At 37.0% G+C, this 13,744-nt stretch overlaps 1 protein-coding gene across 1 annotated transcript in view; it reads right to left on the bottom strand.

Annotated features, from left to right (window-relative positions):
* Window positions 1-13,744, bottom strand: part of DLG1 (discs large MAGUK scaffold protein 1) — a 392,072-nt gene that overhangs the window by 133,740 nt on the left and 244,588 nt on the right. Inside the window, exons 9-11 of the mRNA XM_007957092.2 lie at window positions 11,584-11,753; window positions 10,190-10,326; window positions 1,991-2,135 (exon numbers count right to left, since the gene is read on the bottom strand). Of these exons, the coding sequence (XP_007955283.1) occupies window positions 1,991-2,135; window positions 10,190-10,326; window positions 11,584-11,753 (452 nt within the window). The remainder of the gene's footprint in view (window positions 1-1,990; window positions 2,136-10,189; window positions 10,327-11,583; window positions 11,754-13,744) is intronic.

Here is a 13,744-nt window from a genome sequence, read left to right as displayed (position 1 = left end):
TGATCGTGAGCATTTCTTCATATGTTTGCTGGCCGCTTGAATATCCTCCTTGGTGAAGTGTCTATTCATGTCTTCTGCCCATTTTTGAATTGGATTGTTTGTCTTTTTCTTATTGAGGTGTTGAAGTGTTCTATAAATTCTAGAGATAAGTCCCTTGTCAGATATGTTATTACCAAATATTTTTTCCCAATCTGTGAACCTCGATAGTTTTAAACTAGAAACTTCGATATGTATAAAATCATAAATATTCCTAAAATTCTATAATTTATAAAGAATCAGTTGGAAATGCTGATCACAAAGAGTACACTTAAGATCTCACAGGTGGCTTTTAATTATCAACTCAATGCACAGAATAAGTAAAGGTTTCATTTTCCACTAACACAAACATATTAAAAAAATATTACTTACATCTCCTTTCAGCATGGACATTAAAAAATACTAATAATCAAATAGGAAACTTAGAAGCATATACTAACTCTCACTGCCGTTGAGTTGACTGCGTTGTGTAGATACCCCTCCTTGGGTTTCCAAGGCGGTATCTCTATGGAAGTACCTTAATATAAATTCAGTTCTATACAATATAAATGTACTGCACATAAATATGGTTAAGCAATCACTAAGAGCTTGGAGTACAAAGATAATTTCTGACCTCAGAGAGCTGAGAGTACAGAAGTATTATATATGAACTTTGAAAAGCCTTTAAATTTTAGAGTGCTTCTCCAATCAGTCCAAAAGGCCGGTGAACCATGGGTACCCCAGCCTATAAGAGCCTGAGATCAGAAGAACTAGATGATGCCCAGCTACCAATGCCAACCACTCAGAAAAGGATCAAAATTGAAGATCCTACACAGCAAAACCAAACCAAATTCACTGCCATCGAGTTGATTCTGACTCAGAGCAACCCCCTTTGGATCTCTGAGGCTGTAAATCTTTATGGAAGTAGATTGCCCAGTCCTCCCTTCCACTATCCTAGATAAAGTAGGAGAAAAATATGGAACAAAACTCAAAATCATAAAAAAAAAAAACAGGCTTACTGGTCTGACAGAGACTAGTGGAACTTCTGACTATGGCCACTGGTCATCCTTAAGGCCTAGAAATGAACTCACTCCCATGGCTACCTTCTAACCAAACAAAAGACCTTTGAGGTGAACAATTATACGTGGTGCGTGCCCTCACAATCAATCAAGGGAGATCAGAAGGGCAGCATTTGGGCAAGGAGAAAGCTCAGAGGACAGGAATGCATAGGAAAGGATACAGGTGAAAGGTAAACCACAGGGAGGAAGTGGGAAAAGAGCTGTTACACTGTGGGGATTCCAATCAATATCATGAAACAATGTGTATGACCTGTTGAATGGAAAACGAATTTGTTCTGTAAGCTTTTACCCAGTTCACAATTAAAAAATAAATAAATAAAATCAGTATTTCTCAAAGTACAGTCCATGAACAAGGTGTACCAGAAGCGTAAGAATTATCGAGTGCCTGTTAATAAAATTTCTGTGTTCCATCTAAAACTACTGAAACAAAGTAAGAGTCTACATTATTTGCAAATACCCTTGGTGACTGTTACTTACAGTGCCTTAAATATTAAAAGAAAATACTGCTACAAAATAGTAAAGGTGAAATACGACTCTTCTCATTATAAAGATTCTGACTTAAAGTTGATTTTTAACTATTAGGTTAAAATGCTTAATTGTTGTTGTTGTTGTTATGTGCCGTTGAGTCGGCCTGACTCATAGCAACCCCTCCTTGGATTTCTGAGGCAGTATCACTATGGAAGTAGGATTGCCCAACCTTCCTTCTGAGGAGTGGCTGGTGGGTTTGAACCGCCAGCCATCTGGTTAGCAGGCAAGTGTCTTAGCCACTATGCTACCAGAGCTCCCAAAAATGCTTAATTAGTCCTTTAAAATATTCTTATAATTCTTCAACTTTATACTGACAGTTGTTCATTAAAGTATATCTAATGAGATATGGTAAATTTAAGCAGACTTACAGTTGGTGATATCAGGTGGTGCATAGCCATCATTCATATACATACTTGTAGGTTTTGCCACTTTCAAGAAAACAAAATCTGATGTGTTCTTTAAGGCAGTTACTGCTTCTTCATGAGTAACTTCTTCTAAACATACACTATTCACCTAAAAGAAAATACCAAAAGACATTTAAGTTATTTCTTTTACCTGCTTTCTGCCATTTAGTTATAAATAATTACAGTAAAAGATGACAGGGAAAATGAAGGAGTGAATTAAAGACTATAAAGATGTGTAGAAAGAAAATAGCTGTTTTTATTGCCTAGGATGGTTGCCTGCTTTTTATACTTGGTTGTGGCTCTTTATTAAGGCTGGGACCTGAGGTAGATGGGCAAGAGGCTTGGAAGCTACTTTTCACTTGTTGGTGGCTCTGTATTAAGGCTGGGGCCTAAGGTAGGCAGATCCTGGTCTTGGAGGCTAATTTTTGCTTTGGTGTGGCTCTATGATAAGACTGGGGCCTGAAGGAGGCAGGTGAAGAGGGGTTAGGAACAACTAAGGGAGATGAATTTGTCTGACAGTTTGTCATTCTGTGGTGGCTTACGTGTTGCTGTGAGGCTGGAGCTATGCTACCATGTTGCAAAATGCCAACAGGGTTACCCATGGTGGAGAGGTTTCAGCAGAGCTTTTGGGCTTAGACAGACTCGGAAGAAGGAAGAGTCCTTCCAATTCTCAAACAATTGGCCAGGGAAAACTTTATGAATAGCAGTGAAACACTTTCTGATGTTTTACTGGAAAACTTTATGAACAGCCTTGAAACACTGTCTATATAGTGCCAGAAGATGAGGCCATCAGGTTGGAAGGCACTCAAAATTTGACTGGGGAAGAGCTGACTCCTCAGAATAGAGATGACCTTACAATAAGGATAGAGTAAAGCTTTCGAGACCTCCATTGGCTGATGTGGCATGACTCAAATTGAACAGAAACAGATGCAAACATCCACCAATAACTCGAACATGGAATGTATGAAGTATGAATCTAGGAAAATTGGAAACTGTCAAACATGAAATGGAACACATAAAGTTCGATATCCTAGGCATGAAGTAGACTGGTTTTGGCCATTCTAAGTCAACCATATGATCTACTATGCCGGGAATGACAAATTGAAGAGGAATGGTATGGCATTCATCATCACAAAGGCTGTTTCAAGATCTGTCCTGAAGTACAATGCTGTCAGTGATAGGATAATATCCATACACCTATAAGGAAGACCAGGTAATAATACTATTATCCAAATTTACACATAAACCACCAAAGCCAAAGATGAGAATATTGAAGATTTCTACCAACTTTTGCAGTCTGATCAAACAGGCAATCAAGATGTGTTGATTATCACTGGTGAAATGGATGCAAAAGTTGGAAACAAAGAAGAGTCACTGATGGAGATCGCATGACAGAATTTTGCAGGACCAATGACTTATTCATTGCAAACACCTTTATTCAATAACAGAAGTGATGACTATACACGTGGACTTCACCAGATGAAATACAAGAATCAAACTGACTACATCTGTGGTAAGAGGCGATGGAGAAGTTCAATATCTTCGGCTAAAACAAGGCCAGGAGCTGCTTGTGGAACAGACCATCAACTGTTCATATGCACATTAAAGCTGAAGTTGAAGACAATTACAACAAGTCCATGAGAGCCAAAATATGACCTTGATAATATCCCTCCTGAATTTAGAGACCATTTAAAGAACAGATTTGATGCACTGAACATCAACGACAGAAAAGCAGAGGAATTGTGGGATGACATTAAGAGCATCATCCACGAAGAAAGCAAGAGGTCATCAAAATGACAAGAAAGGAAGAAAAGACCAAAATGAGTATCAGAAGGGACCCTGAAACTTGACCTTAAGCGGAGAGTAGCTAAAGCAAATGGAAGAAATGACAACATAAAAGAGCTGAACAGAAGATTTCAAAGAGCATCTTGAGCAGACAAAGCCAATTACTATAATGAAATGTGCAGAGACCTGGAGTTAGAAAATCAAAAGGGAAGAACATGCTCGGCATTTTTCAAGCTGAAAGAAGTGAGGAAAAAAAATTTAAGCCTCAAGTTGCAATACTGAAAGATTCTATGGACAAAATATTGAATGATGTAGGAAGCATCAAAACAAGATGGAAGGAATACACAGAGTCACTGTACCAAAAAGAAATGGTTGATGTTCATCCATTTCAGAAGGTGGCATATGATCAAGAACCAATGGTACTGAAGGAAGAGGCTAAGAACAAGGCTCTGAGAATGGATGGGATATCCACTGAGATCTTTCAACAAACACATGCCCTGCTGGAGGCACTCAATCAGTTATGCCAAGAGATTTGGAAGACAGCTACACCTGGCCAATTGACTAAAAGAGATCCATATTTGTACCTATTCCAAAGAAAGGTGATCTCATAGAATGTGGCAATTATTCAACAGTATCATTAATATCACATACAAGTAAAATCTTACAGAAGATTATTCAAGAACGGTGGGAGCAATATATTGACAGGGAACTTCCAGAAATGCAAGCTGGATTCAGAAGAGGACATGGAAGGAGGGATATCATTGCTGATGTCAGATGGATCTTGGCTGAAAGCAAAGAATACTAGAAAGATGTTTACTTGTGTTTTACCGACTATGCAAAAACATTCGTTTTGTGTGGATCATAACATTGAGAATAATGGGAATTCCAGAACACTTGATTGTACTCATGAGGAACCTGTACATAGATCAGGAGGCTGTCATTGGACCAGAACAAGGGGATACTGCATGGTTCAAAATCAAGAAGAGAGTGAGTTAAGGTTGTATCCTTTCACTATACTTGTTCAACTTTTTTGCTGAGCAAATAATCTGAGAAGCTAGATTATATGAAGAATGTGGCATCAGGTTTGGAGGAAGACTTATTAACAACATGCGATATGCAGATAACACAACTTTGCCGAAAGTGAGGATGACTTGAAGCACTTACTGATGGAAGATTAAAGACTACAGTCTTCAGTATGGATTACACCTCAATAAATAGAAAACAAAAATCCTCACAACTGGTCCAATAACAGTTTCATGGTAGATAAAGAAAGACTGAAGTTGTCAAGGATTTCCTATTACTTGGCTCTACAATCAACACCAATGGAAGCAGCAGTCAAGACATCAGATGACATATTGCATTGGGCAAATCTGCAGCGAAAGACCTCTTTCAAGTGATGAGGAGCAAGGATGTCTCCTTGAAGACTAAGGTGTGCCTGACCCAAGCCATGGTATTTTCAGTGGCCTCTTATGCACGTGAGAGTTGGACAATGAATAAGGAAGACTGAAGAAGAGTTGATGCCTTTGAGTTGTGGTATTGGAGAAGAATGCTAAGAGTACCATGGTCTGCTAAAAGGACTAACAAATCTATCCTAGAGGAAACGCAGCCAGAATGCTCATTGGAAGCCAGAATGGCCACACATTGTCTCATCTACTTTGGTCATATTCTCAGAAGGAACCATTCCCTGAAGAAGAATATCATGCTTGGTAAAGTGGAAGGTCAATGAAGAAGGGGAAGGCCCCCAATGAAATGGACAGACACAGTGACTGCAACAAAGGGCTCAGGTATAGCAAAGGTAGTGAGGCTGCCACAGGCCTGGGCAGTATTTGTTTGCTGTGCATAGGGTCGCTATGAGTCAGAGATGACTCGATGGCATCTAACAACAACAAGGTGATTGCTAAGGAGCTCTGGTCATGTAGTGGTTAAGGCATTTGGGTACTAACCAGAAAGGTTGGTGTTTCGAACCTACCAACCACTCTGCAGAAGAAAGATGAGGCAGTCTGCTTCCCTAATGATTTACAGACTTGGAAACCCAATGGTGGCCACTATGTGTCAGAGTTGACTCAAAGGCATTGAGTTTCATTTTTTGGAAGATGATGATTAAGAGTCAGTATCTACTTGATGGCAATGAGTTAAGATAATATCAGGATACTATATGTAAAGTTGTTTATAGAATCTTGATTTCAGCTGCTATTCCTCCTATTTCCTCAGCCTGACCATTCTCCCATTCTTAAGCATTTAGCAATGTGTAGATATATTTTAGTACATATATTTTTTAAACAAATGAGATAACATTCAAAAATTTCTGTCCTGCAACTGGATTTTTAATGTATCTTAGAGATTTTTCCACACTGGGACATGTAGAAGTGCTTCATTTTAAAAATGGTTTTGGTTTTGCTTCATGGCATACTGTAATTTATTAATGATTCCCATATTAATAGTTATCTAATTTTTAAAAAATTTTTGTATTAACCGGCAATGCTAATGAATATCCCTGTACATATTACATTATGTACACGTATATTTTAGATGGCTGAGTTCTTTAGATGTAGAATTTCTAAGTTAAAGAGTATAAGCATTTTCCACTTAGATGTTGTTGTTGTTATGTGCCATCAAGTTGGACCTGACTCATTATGACCCCTCCTTGGGTTTCTGAGGCAGTATCACTACAGAAGTAGATTGCCCAACCTTCCTTCTGAGAAGTGGCTAGTAGGTTTGAACTGCCAGCTTTCTGGTTAGCAGTCAAGCGCTTAGGCACTACGCTACAAGAGCTCCCTTCCATTTAGATAGATGCTACTAAATTGTTCTAAATGGCTATGACAAACTTATACTCACTACAACAAAGTACAAGAGTGCTTACTGACCTCGGGCTCTGGAGATGCAGTGCCTAAGACATGTGACTGCTAACCAGAAGGCTGATGGTTCAAGCCCACCAGCTACTCCTTGGAAGGAAGATAGGGCAATCTACCTCTGTAGAGATACCACCTCAGAAACCCAAGGAGGGGTCGCTATGAGAGTTGGGATAGACTTGACAGCAGTAGCTTTTTTTCTCATTGACCTAGACTCTTCCCAACACTGAATATTATAATTTTTAAAGTGTATAAAATGATGAGTGATTTTTAAATTTGTGTATTTATTATATTTAAGTTTTACTTCTATTATTAATAATCAAACTATAGATTTTTTCAAGCCATATGTTTGAATCAACTTGGAAGTGGGTCCTCTGGCCTTAGCTGAGCCACCCCAGCTGATACTATGTGGAAAAGAGACAAGTTGTCCTGCCAAGCCCTATGCAAACTGTAGAATTCTAAGCAAATAAATAATTGGTGCTATTTTAGCCACTAAAGTTTTTGTTTTTTTCATTCAACCTTAGGTAACTGATACAAGAAGTAACAAGATATGCTGAGGGATTCAGTGTGGAGTATGAAAGAGAATGATCCCAAAGTTCTGGACCTGGGCAACTGAAAGGACAAAGTTCCCATTCAAAGAGACATGAAGACTGTAAGGAGCAGTACTGAGGGTGGGTGGCAGGTGTGGGAAACAAGATGTCCATTTTTGGATGAATTAAATTTGAGATGACCATTGAGATATATGGGGCTCTGGAAGCACAGTGCGTAAGGCATCTGAGTGCTAACCGGAATGTTGGTGGTTCAAACCTACCAGCCACTCTGTGGAAGCAAGACTGGCAACCTACTTCTACAAAGATTTACTGCCTCCGAAATACAATGGGAGTTGTTATGAGTTGGAATAGACTCGACGGCAGTTGGTTTCGTTTGATTTGGTTATTGAGACTACGAGTGGAGACTAGAGATCTTCTAGGATACTGGTTTTCAAATGTTTTGACAAGAACCACTTGTTAGAAGTTAGTATCTAGCCCAAGACAAAATGTTTGTATGTGTGTGTATGTGTAAAAGTAAAACTAAAGTTTCATAAAACAATAATTATCTAAGTTATTTGACCACCTTTTGATGAGTCTAAGGAACTTGGGTGACACAGTGGTTAAAGCATTCAGCTGCTTACCAAAAGGTTGCTGGTTCAAACCTACTAGATGTTCCCTCCGCAGGGGAAAGGTAAGGCAGTCTGCTTTCAAAACGATTTACAGCCTAAGAAACTCTAAGTTTCTAAGTTCTGCTCTGTCCTATAGTGTTGCTATGAGTCAGAATTGATTCAGTGGCACTTGGTTTGGATCAATAAGCCTTAGCCTATAGTTTGAAAAACAGTTGATGTACACAAAGTGTACTGAGAGAAAAAAGAAAATCCGTTAAGAATTGAGTCCTGGAGCACTGTAATGTTTAGAGGCACCAGCAAAGAAGAGTGAGGAATGGCCAGTGACATAAGATGAACACAAGATAGAGAGTGGCTGCTAAGCAAAATGAATAGTGTTTCAAGAAGAAAAGTGAATTAAATGCAGGATATGTCAATTAAGATTGAGGATGAGAACTAAATTACTTCAATAGAATTATAGAAACAAAAGCCTGATGGAGTAGATTCAAGAGAGAATGAGAGTCTTCCCAAGATGGTAAATCAGCACAGTTTACAGCTCTCTAGCACCAAAACTGATTATGAAGAAACCATAAAGGAAAATACAGCATCCAAGAAATTAAAAAAGTGAGAAATCCAGTGGAGACAGAAAGGTGTTTTAAATTGGTATGTGCATGTGTATAGGAGGTGACACTGAAGGGAGGAGGTATGGGTTGCAGCACAGGGAAAAGAGTGACAGGTAACAGGTGAGAGGGTAAGTTAGAGATAGTATTCAAGTTTTGTTCCTTCCTCTTCTTCATCAGTGACTCAAAACAATACTGTCTGCCTCCATGCTACAATAATAGGTGTAATGAAAAGGATGTGGAACGAAGAAATCTTTTACATATTGCTCATATGTAAATTTTTACAAGTGCCGTGGAAAACAATTAGGTGTTATTTATAATGATACTAATAGTATACTCTACGATCCAGTTAATTCCACACTTAGGTAAATCTTCAAATGAAACTCTTACACAGGATCACTGTAACACTCAGTAGTAGCTTTTCCCAAAATTACTTATAATAACAAAAAAGTTGAAATTGTCCAACTCACCACTATACCACACTCAGTTTATGTGCCTCCTCAGATTCACTTGAGACCATCTTCCCCCTAGCCCTGTTACTGCTGCATTTACCTTGTCTTCTATTATGATCAGTTCTCTCAGGCTCTTGTGGAGTAAAGGCTGGTCTTGGGCATGGTGAACATGCTCCACATAGTGCAAGCTATAGCATCTCAGGAGCTTATGTGTGACCTACCTAGATCACCGAGACACTAAATCTTTTCACTACTTCTGGGGTTCAAGTGAAGTGCTGTGCTACAGAGTAAGGGAATTGGCTTCCCCAACAGCTGCTCAGATTTGGGGCAGTTAACCCCCATGGGAAGACTCTAATTAACAAGAGACAGCAGACTAAAAGAGGTCAGTAGATAAATTCTTCTCTTTCCCCCGCCTTGGATGGCAAGAGCCAAAGTACAATGGTTCTATATCACCTGTCTGGAACACTGCCCTACATGATAAGCAACTGGCTGTATTTTCTTATGAAACTACAGCCAGCTCAGAAAATATAATCTTGTATTGACTTTCCCTTACTCCCTGCTTCACTTTCTATTTTCACTCACTCTTGAATTCCTGGGGTCATACCTCCCAATAAAACCTTAGCTCATTTTTCCTTCATGTTCTGACTGAACAATTATCGACTGAAAAATGGATAAATTGTGGTTTATTTACCACAGAGGTGAAATGAATGCACTTCATTCAGCTCTAGGTAAATGTACAGATAAGTCTCAGAAAAAGGATACTGAGTAAAAAAATAAGTATTTAAAAGACTGAATACAGCCCAATATCCTTTTACCAAGTTTCAAAACAAGTAATACTAAAAATATTTAGACACATGTATGTGATTAAATAAATTTTTGAAGGCAAAAGAATGAGAACATAAATTATTGATGTTATAGTTCTTGGGCTGGGTAATAAGTTTACTAGTTTTCATGGTATAAATAAAAGAATAAATAAAATTAAAACAAATAAAGGTCACACATGAACAAATAATGACAGTGTGTTATGAGCCTAAGGATTATGATAGAAATCCTGTATATCTGATCACCATGCACTTCAATAACAACAAAAAGTAGTAGTAAAGAAAAAAACAAACCAAAAGCAAAATGACCAAAAGAAAAAGAGAGGAATGCTAGAAGAAATGGAAATGGCAAATAAAGAGACACTAAGATTCATTTTTCAGGTTTTGACTAAAGCCAAGGTTTAACACTTAACATTTTCAAGTATGTAGAAATTTAGAAGTCTGTCAGAAAGAAACTGACATCAAAATGGTGTGAAAAACAATAGACTTCTTTTTACTTACTGCTAAAAGTTTATCTCCAATCTGAAGTTTGCCATCTTTATGTGCTGCACCTCCTTCAATTATTTTGGTTACATAGATACTATTATCCCCAGGAATATGCTGATTTCCAACACCTCCTGCAATGCTGAACCCAAGACCTGGTTGGAAAACACTAGTTTTAGAGTCTTATCAATAAATGTAAACTTAAAAGCCCAGAAAAAAATGAGTGAAAATGAAGTTATAATTTCATCATATTAATGTGTCTAGAAATAGAAATGATCTAGCTTACTAACTACTTTTAAAATCCTATGTATCTATCCTGCAATTAGGGGACAATTATAAACATAGGCATTCCTAAAGTTATAAATTGATTTCTTTTTTTAAAAATAAATTCCTGGGATCCTTAAAATCTCTTTATAGATGCATGTGTTTGTTAGTCCAAAGAGACACTGTCAAATTATGAAAAATGATGTTTTACTTTTGGTTCCATCAAAATGTACTTCTTAGCAATACTTTTAATACCATCATAAGATTAAAATAACTGAGGAAAAAACAAGGAAATTATTAATTAGTGGTGTGCAGAACTGACAGGCTTTAGAAATGATGTATACCACTTTGTTCTTTTTCTAATATTCTATGAATTTACAAATTTAAATAATTTTTATAGTTCATAATCTCACAGTTTAATACTAGATGAATTCCTAGCTGTTCTTTATTTGTTGAACTCTTGAAATCCCACCTCTTCCATGAAGCACCATGTTAGACACAAAAGTTCTATTTACTCTAAATATCACCATGTTAAAACTCAGAAATCATATTTTAACAGTCTACAATGCAGAAGAAACTGTTCATGACACACCCATTTATACCTTCTTTTAACTTAGCCTTAGTATCTGCATTTAATGTACTTTATAGAGGAATGAATACAAGTTAATATAACACTATACTTGCCTTCAAGTTCAAGGGCAAGAATATTTCATTTCTTTTAATGCTAAAAGTCTTTCATATACTAGTATTTAATACAGACAGGGACAAACTGATTTATAAGTAAGTTGAGATTTTGTTCTCTACTTTTTAAAGCTATCTATTAAAGATATGTTATAGAAATTTTAAATATAAAAATCACATGGAACTTACTCTTAAATTATAAAGCTACTATACGACCACAGCAGTAAAATATACATGAAGTATGTATAGACTAACATAAAGGACTTTTTAAAAGAATCTTGGTAGGAATGTAGATATTGTGGAATTCTACTTAAGGCAAAATTCAGTAGAAATAACAAAAATTCTAAATATTCACACAAATTCTGTAGAACATTATAGCACTGTCAATCTTAGAACATGTGTCATAGATAAGTTCACAGTTACATTTAACTCAGAGGCTTCTTATTTAACAATTGGTTATCACATACCTTTAGGACCTTTAATGAGCTTTATTTCCATTATTTTTTCTGATACCGGTTTCCGTCTTTTTACATACAAGCGTACAATAGACCCTGCTTCCTTCAATGCTTCGACTGCTTTGCTATGTGTGACATCACGAACATCTACTTCATTTACTCGTAATATACAGTCATTGACCCTGAGGGGGAAAAAAATAGTAAAAAACACAATTTTAGAAACTGATTTTTTACTTTGCCCATTTTTCTTATCATCATTTTTAATATGAAGAGAATAATTATTTACTCCAGAAAACATAAATAAACTGCATATTAAAGTCCAATTTATAAAATACTAATATAAATAAATACAAACATTTCCCAGAGATCAGCAAAAGGAACAAGAGTAATAGTGTAAACAGTATTTAAGTAAATAAGTTACCATTTGTATGCCTTTTTCATGCCTATTATGAGTAGGCATTAAGATATTTCATGAAAATAGCAAACACCTTATTTAACACTAAACCTATGCTACATACATCTTTTGATGTTTTAACTCTAACAACAACCTTTAAGGGAGATACATATTTTTAACCCCATTTTACAGACGGAGAGACTGAGGCACAAAGAGTTCAAATAACTTTTCCAAGTCTATCTAGGTAAAAGTGATAGAGCTATTAAAGCTAAGACAATTGAGACTCAGATACATTTAATAATAGTTTAAGGTCAGAGTTAGTAAATGGCAAAACTGGTGCCTTTTCTACCCGAGATACTAAAATTAAAAGAATAAAGTTATTTCTTAAAATTTATACCTGTTAATAATTAGGTCATTTAACTCAAAGATTTCTTATGTAAATAATTTATCTAAATTTGACATAGTTTTTTTTTTTTTTTAAAGTCTGATTAGCTCTACCATTCTCCCTAAATCTGGCCTCAGTTTCTACTGCATGGTCTTTATTCCACTACAAAAGAAAAAGGTAGTCATCTCAAATTGGGCAGGGATGAGGAAGAAAACAATCGAAATATTAAAACTGACCCTGATAAGTTCCTATACAAATTAATTTTCCTTGGAACAAAGAAATCCTATATTCAGACAACAATAACTAAGAAGTTAGTACCAAGTTTTTCCAGTGAAACAAACAGAACATAGTAATTTTCACATAAGTGGCACAAATAAACAGTCAGGTACAGAAATAGGATGTTAATGTCAACATTTATATGAATGGTCAAATGATTAATTCTCACATCTAATTTATTATGGGAGCTCCGGTGGCGTAGTGCCTAAGGCATTTGACTGCTAACTAGAAGGATGGCAGTTTAAACCCACCAGCCACCCTTTCCAAGGAAGACTGGGCAATCTACTTCCATAGTGACACTGCCTTGGAAACCCAAGGAGGGGTCACTATGAGTTGAATCCGACTCGACGGCAATGAGTTAACTTAATATGTTGTTGTTGCTATGTGCCGTCGAGTTATGTGCCATCGAGTCAGACCCGACCCACAGCAACCCTTCCTTGGGTTTCCGAGGCAGTATCACTACGGAAGTAGATTGCCCCATCTTCCTTCCAAGGAGTGGCTGATGGGCTTGAACCACCAGCCTTCGGGTTAGCAGTCAAGTGCCTTAGGCACTACACTACCAGAGCTCCCTAATTTAATATAGTTAATACGGTACCAGGAGCTCTGGTAGCGTAGTGCCTAAGGCATTGGGCAAACCAGAAAGCTGGCGGTTCAAACCCACCAGCCACTCCTTGGAAGGAAGGTTGGGCAATCTACTTCTGCAGTGATACTGCCTCAGAAACCCAAGGAGGGGTCGCTATGAGTAGGGGCTGACTCGACAGCATAGAACAACAACAACAGCAACAACAAATATAGTACCTATCATATTCAATGAGAAGTTTAGAAACTGGAGAGTTGCATAAGGCACCAATACCCTTAAAATAAAGATGCTGACTTAACAGACCATGCAACAATCCTTAGGCATAAAATGGTTAGACTGTCTTATATATGAAAAACAAGAAAAAGGAAAAGGACCATAATCTATGGCCTAAGGAAACAACCAAGTATTCTAAAGACATCTTCCAAAACGGAACTAAATTTAAACAAGAGGCAATTGCTATTTTTATCTACTCAATTAAGAAAATTTATTTAAGTTTGTATATTTTATTCTTTGGGGTATGAGATAAAAACAGATATAC

The sequence above is a fragment of the Orycteropus afer genome, unplaced genomic scaffold (assembly GCF_000298275.1).
Source record: "Orycteropus afer afer isolate SDZICR_OR568_19922 unplaced genomic scaffold, OryAfe1.0 scaffold00703, whole genome shotgun sequence".
Taxonomy (NCBI): domain Eukaryota; kingdom Metazoa; phylum Chordata; class Mammalia; order Tubulidentata; family Orycteropodidae; genus Orycteropus; species Orycteropus afer.
Note: the sequence above shows the minus strand (reverse complement) of the source record. Positions and strands in the feature narration are given on the sequence as shown.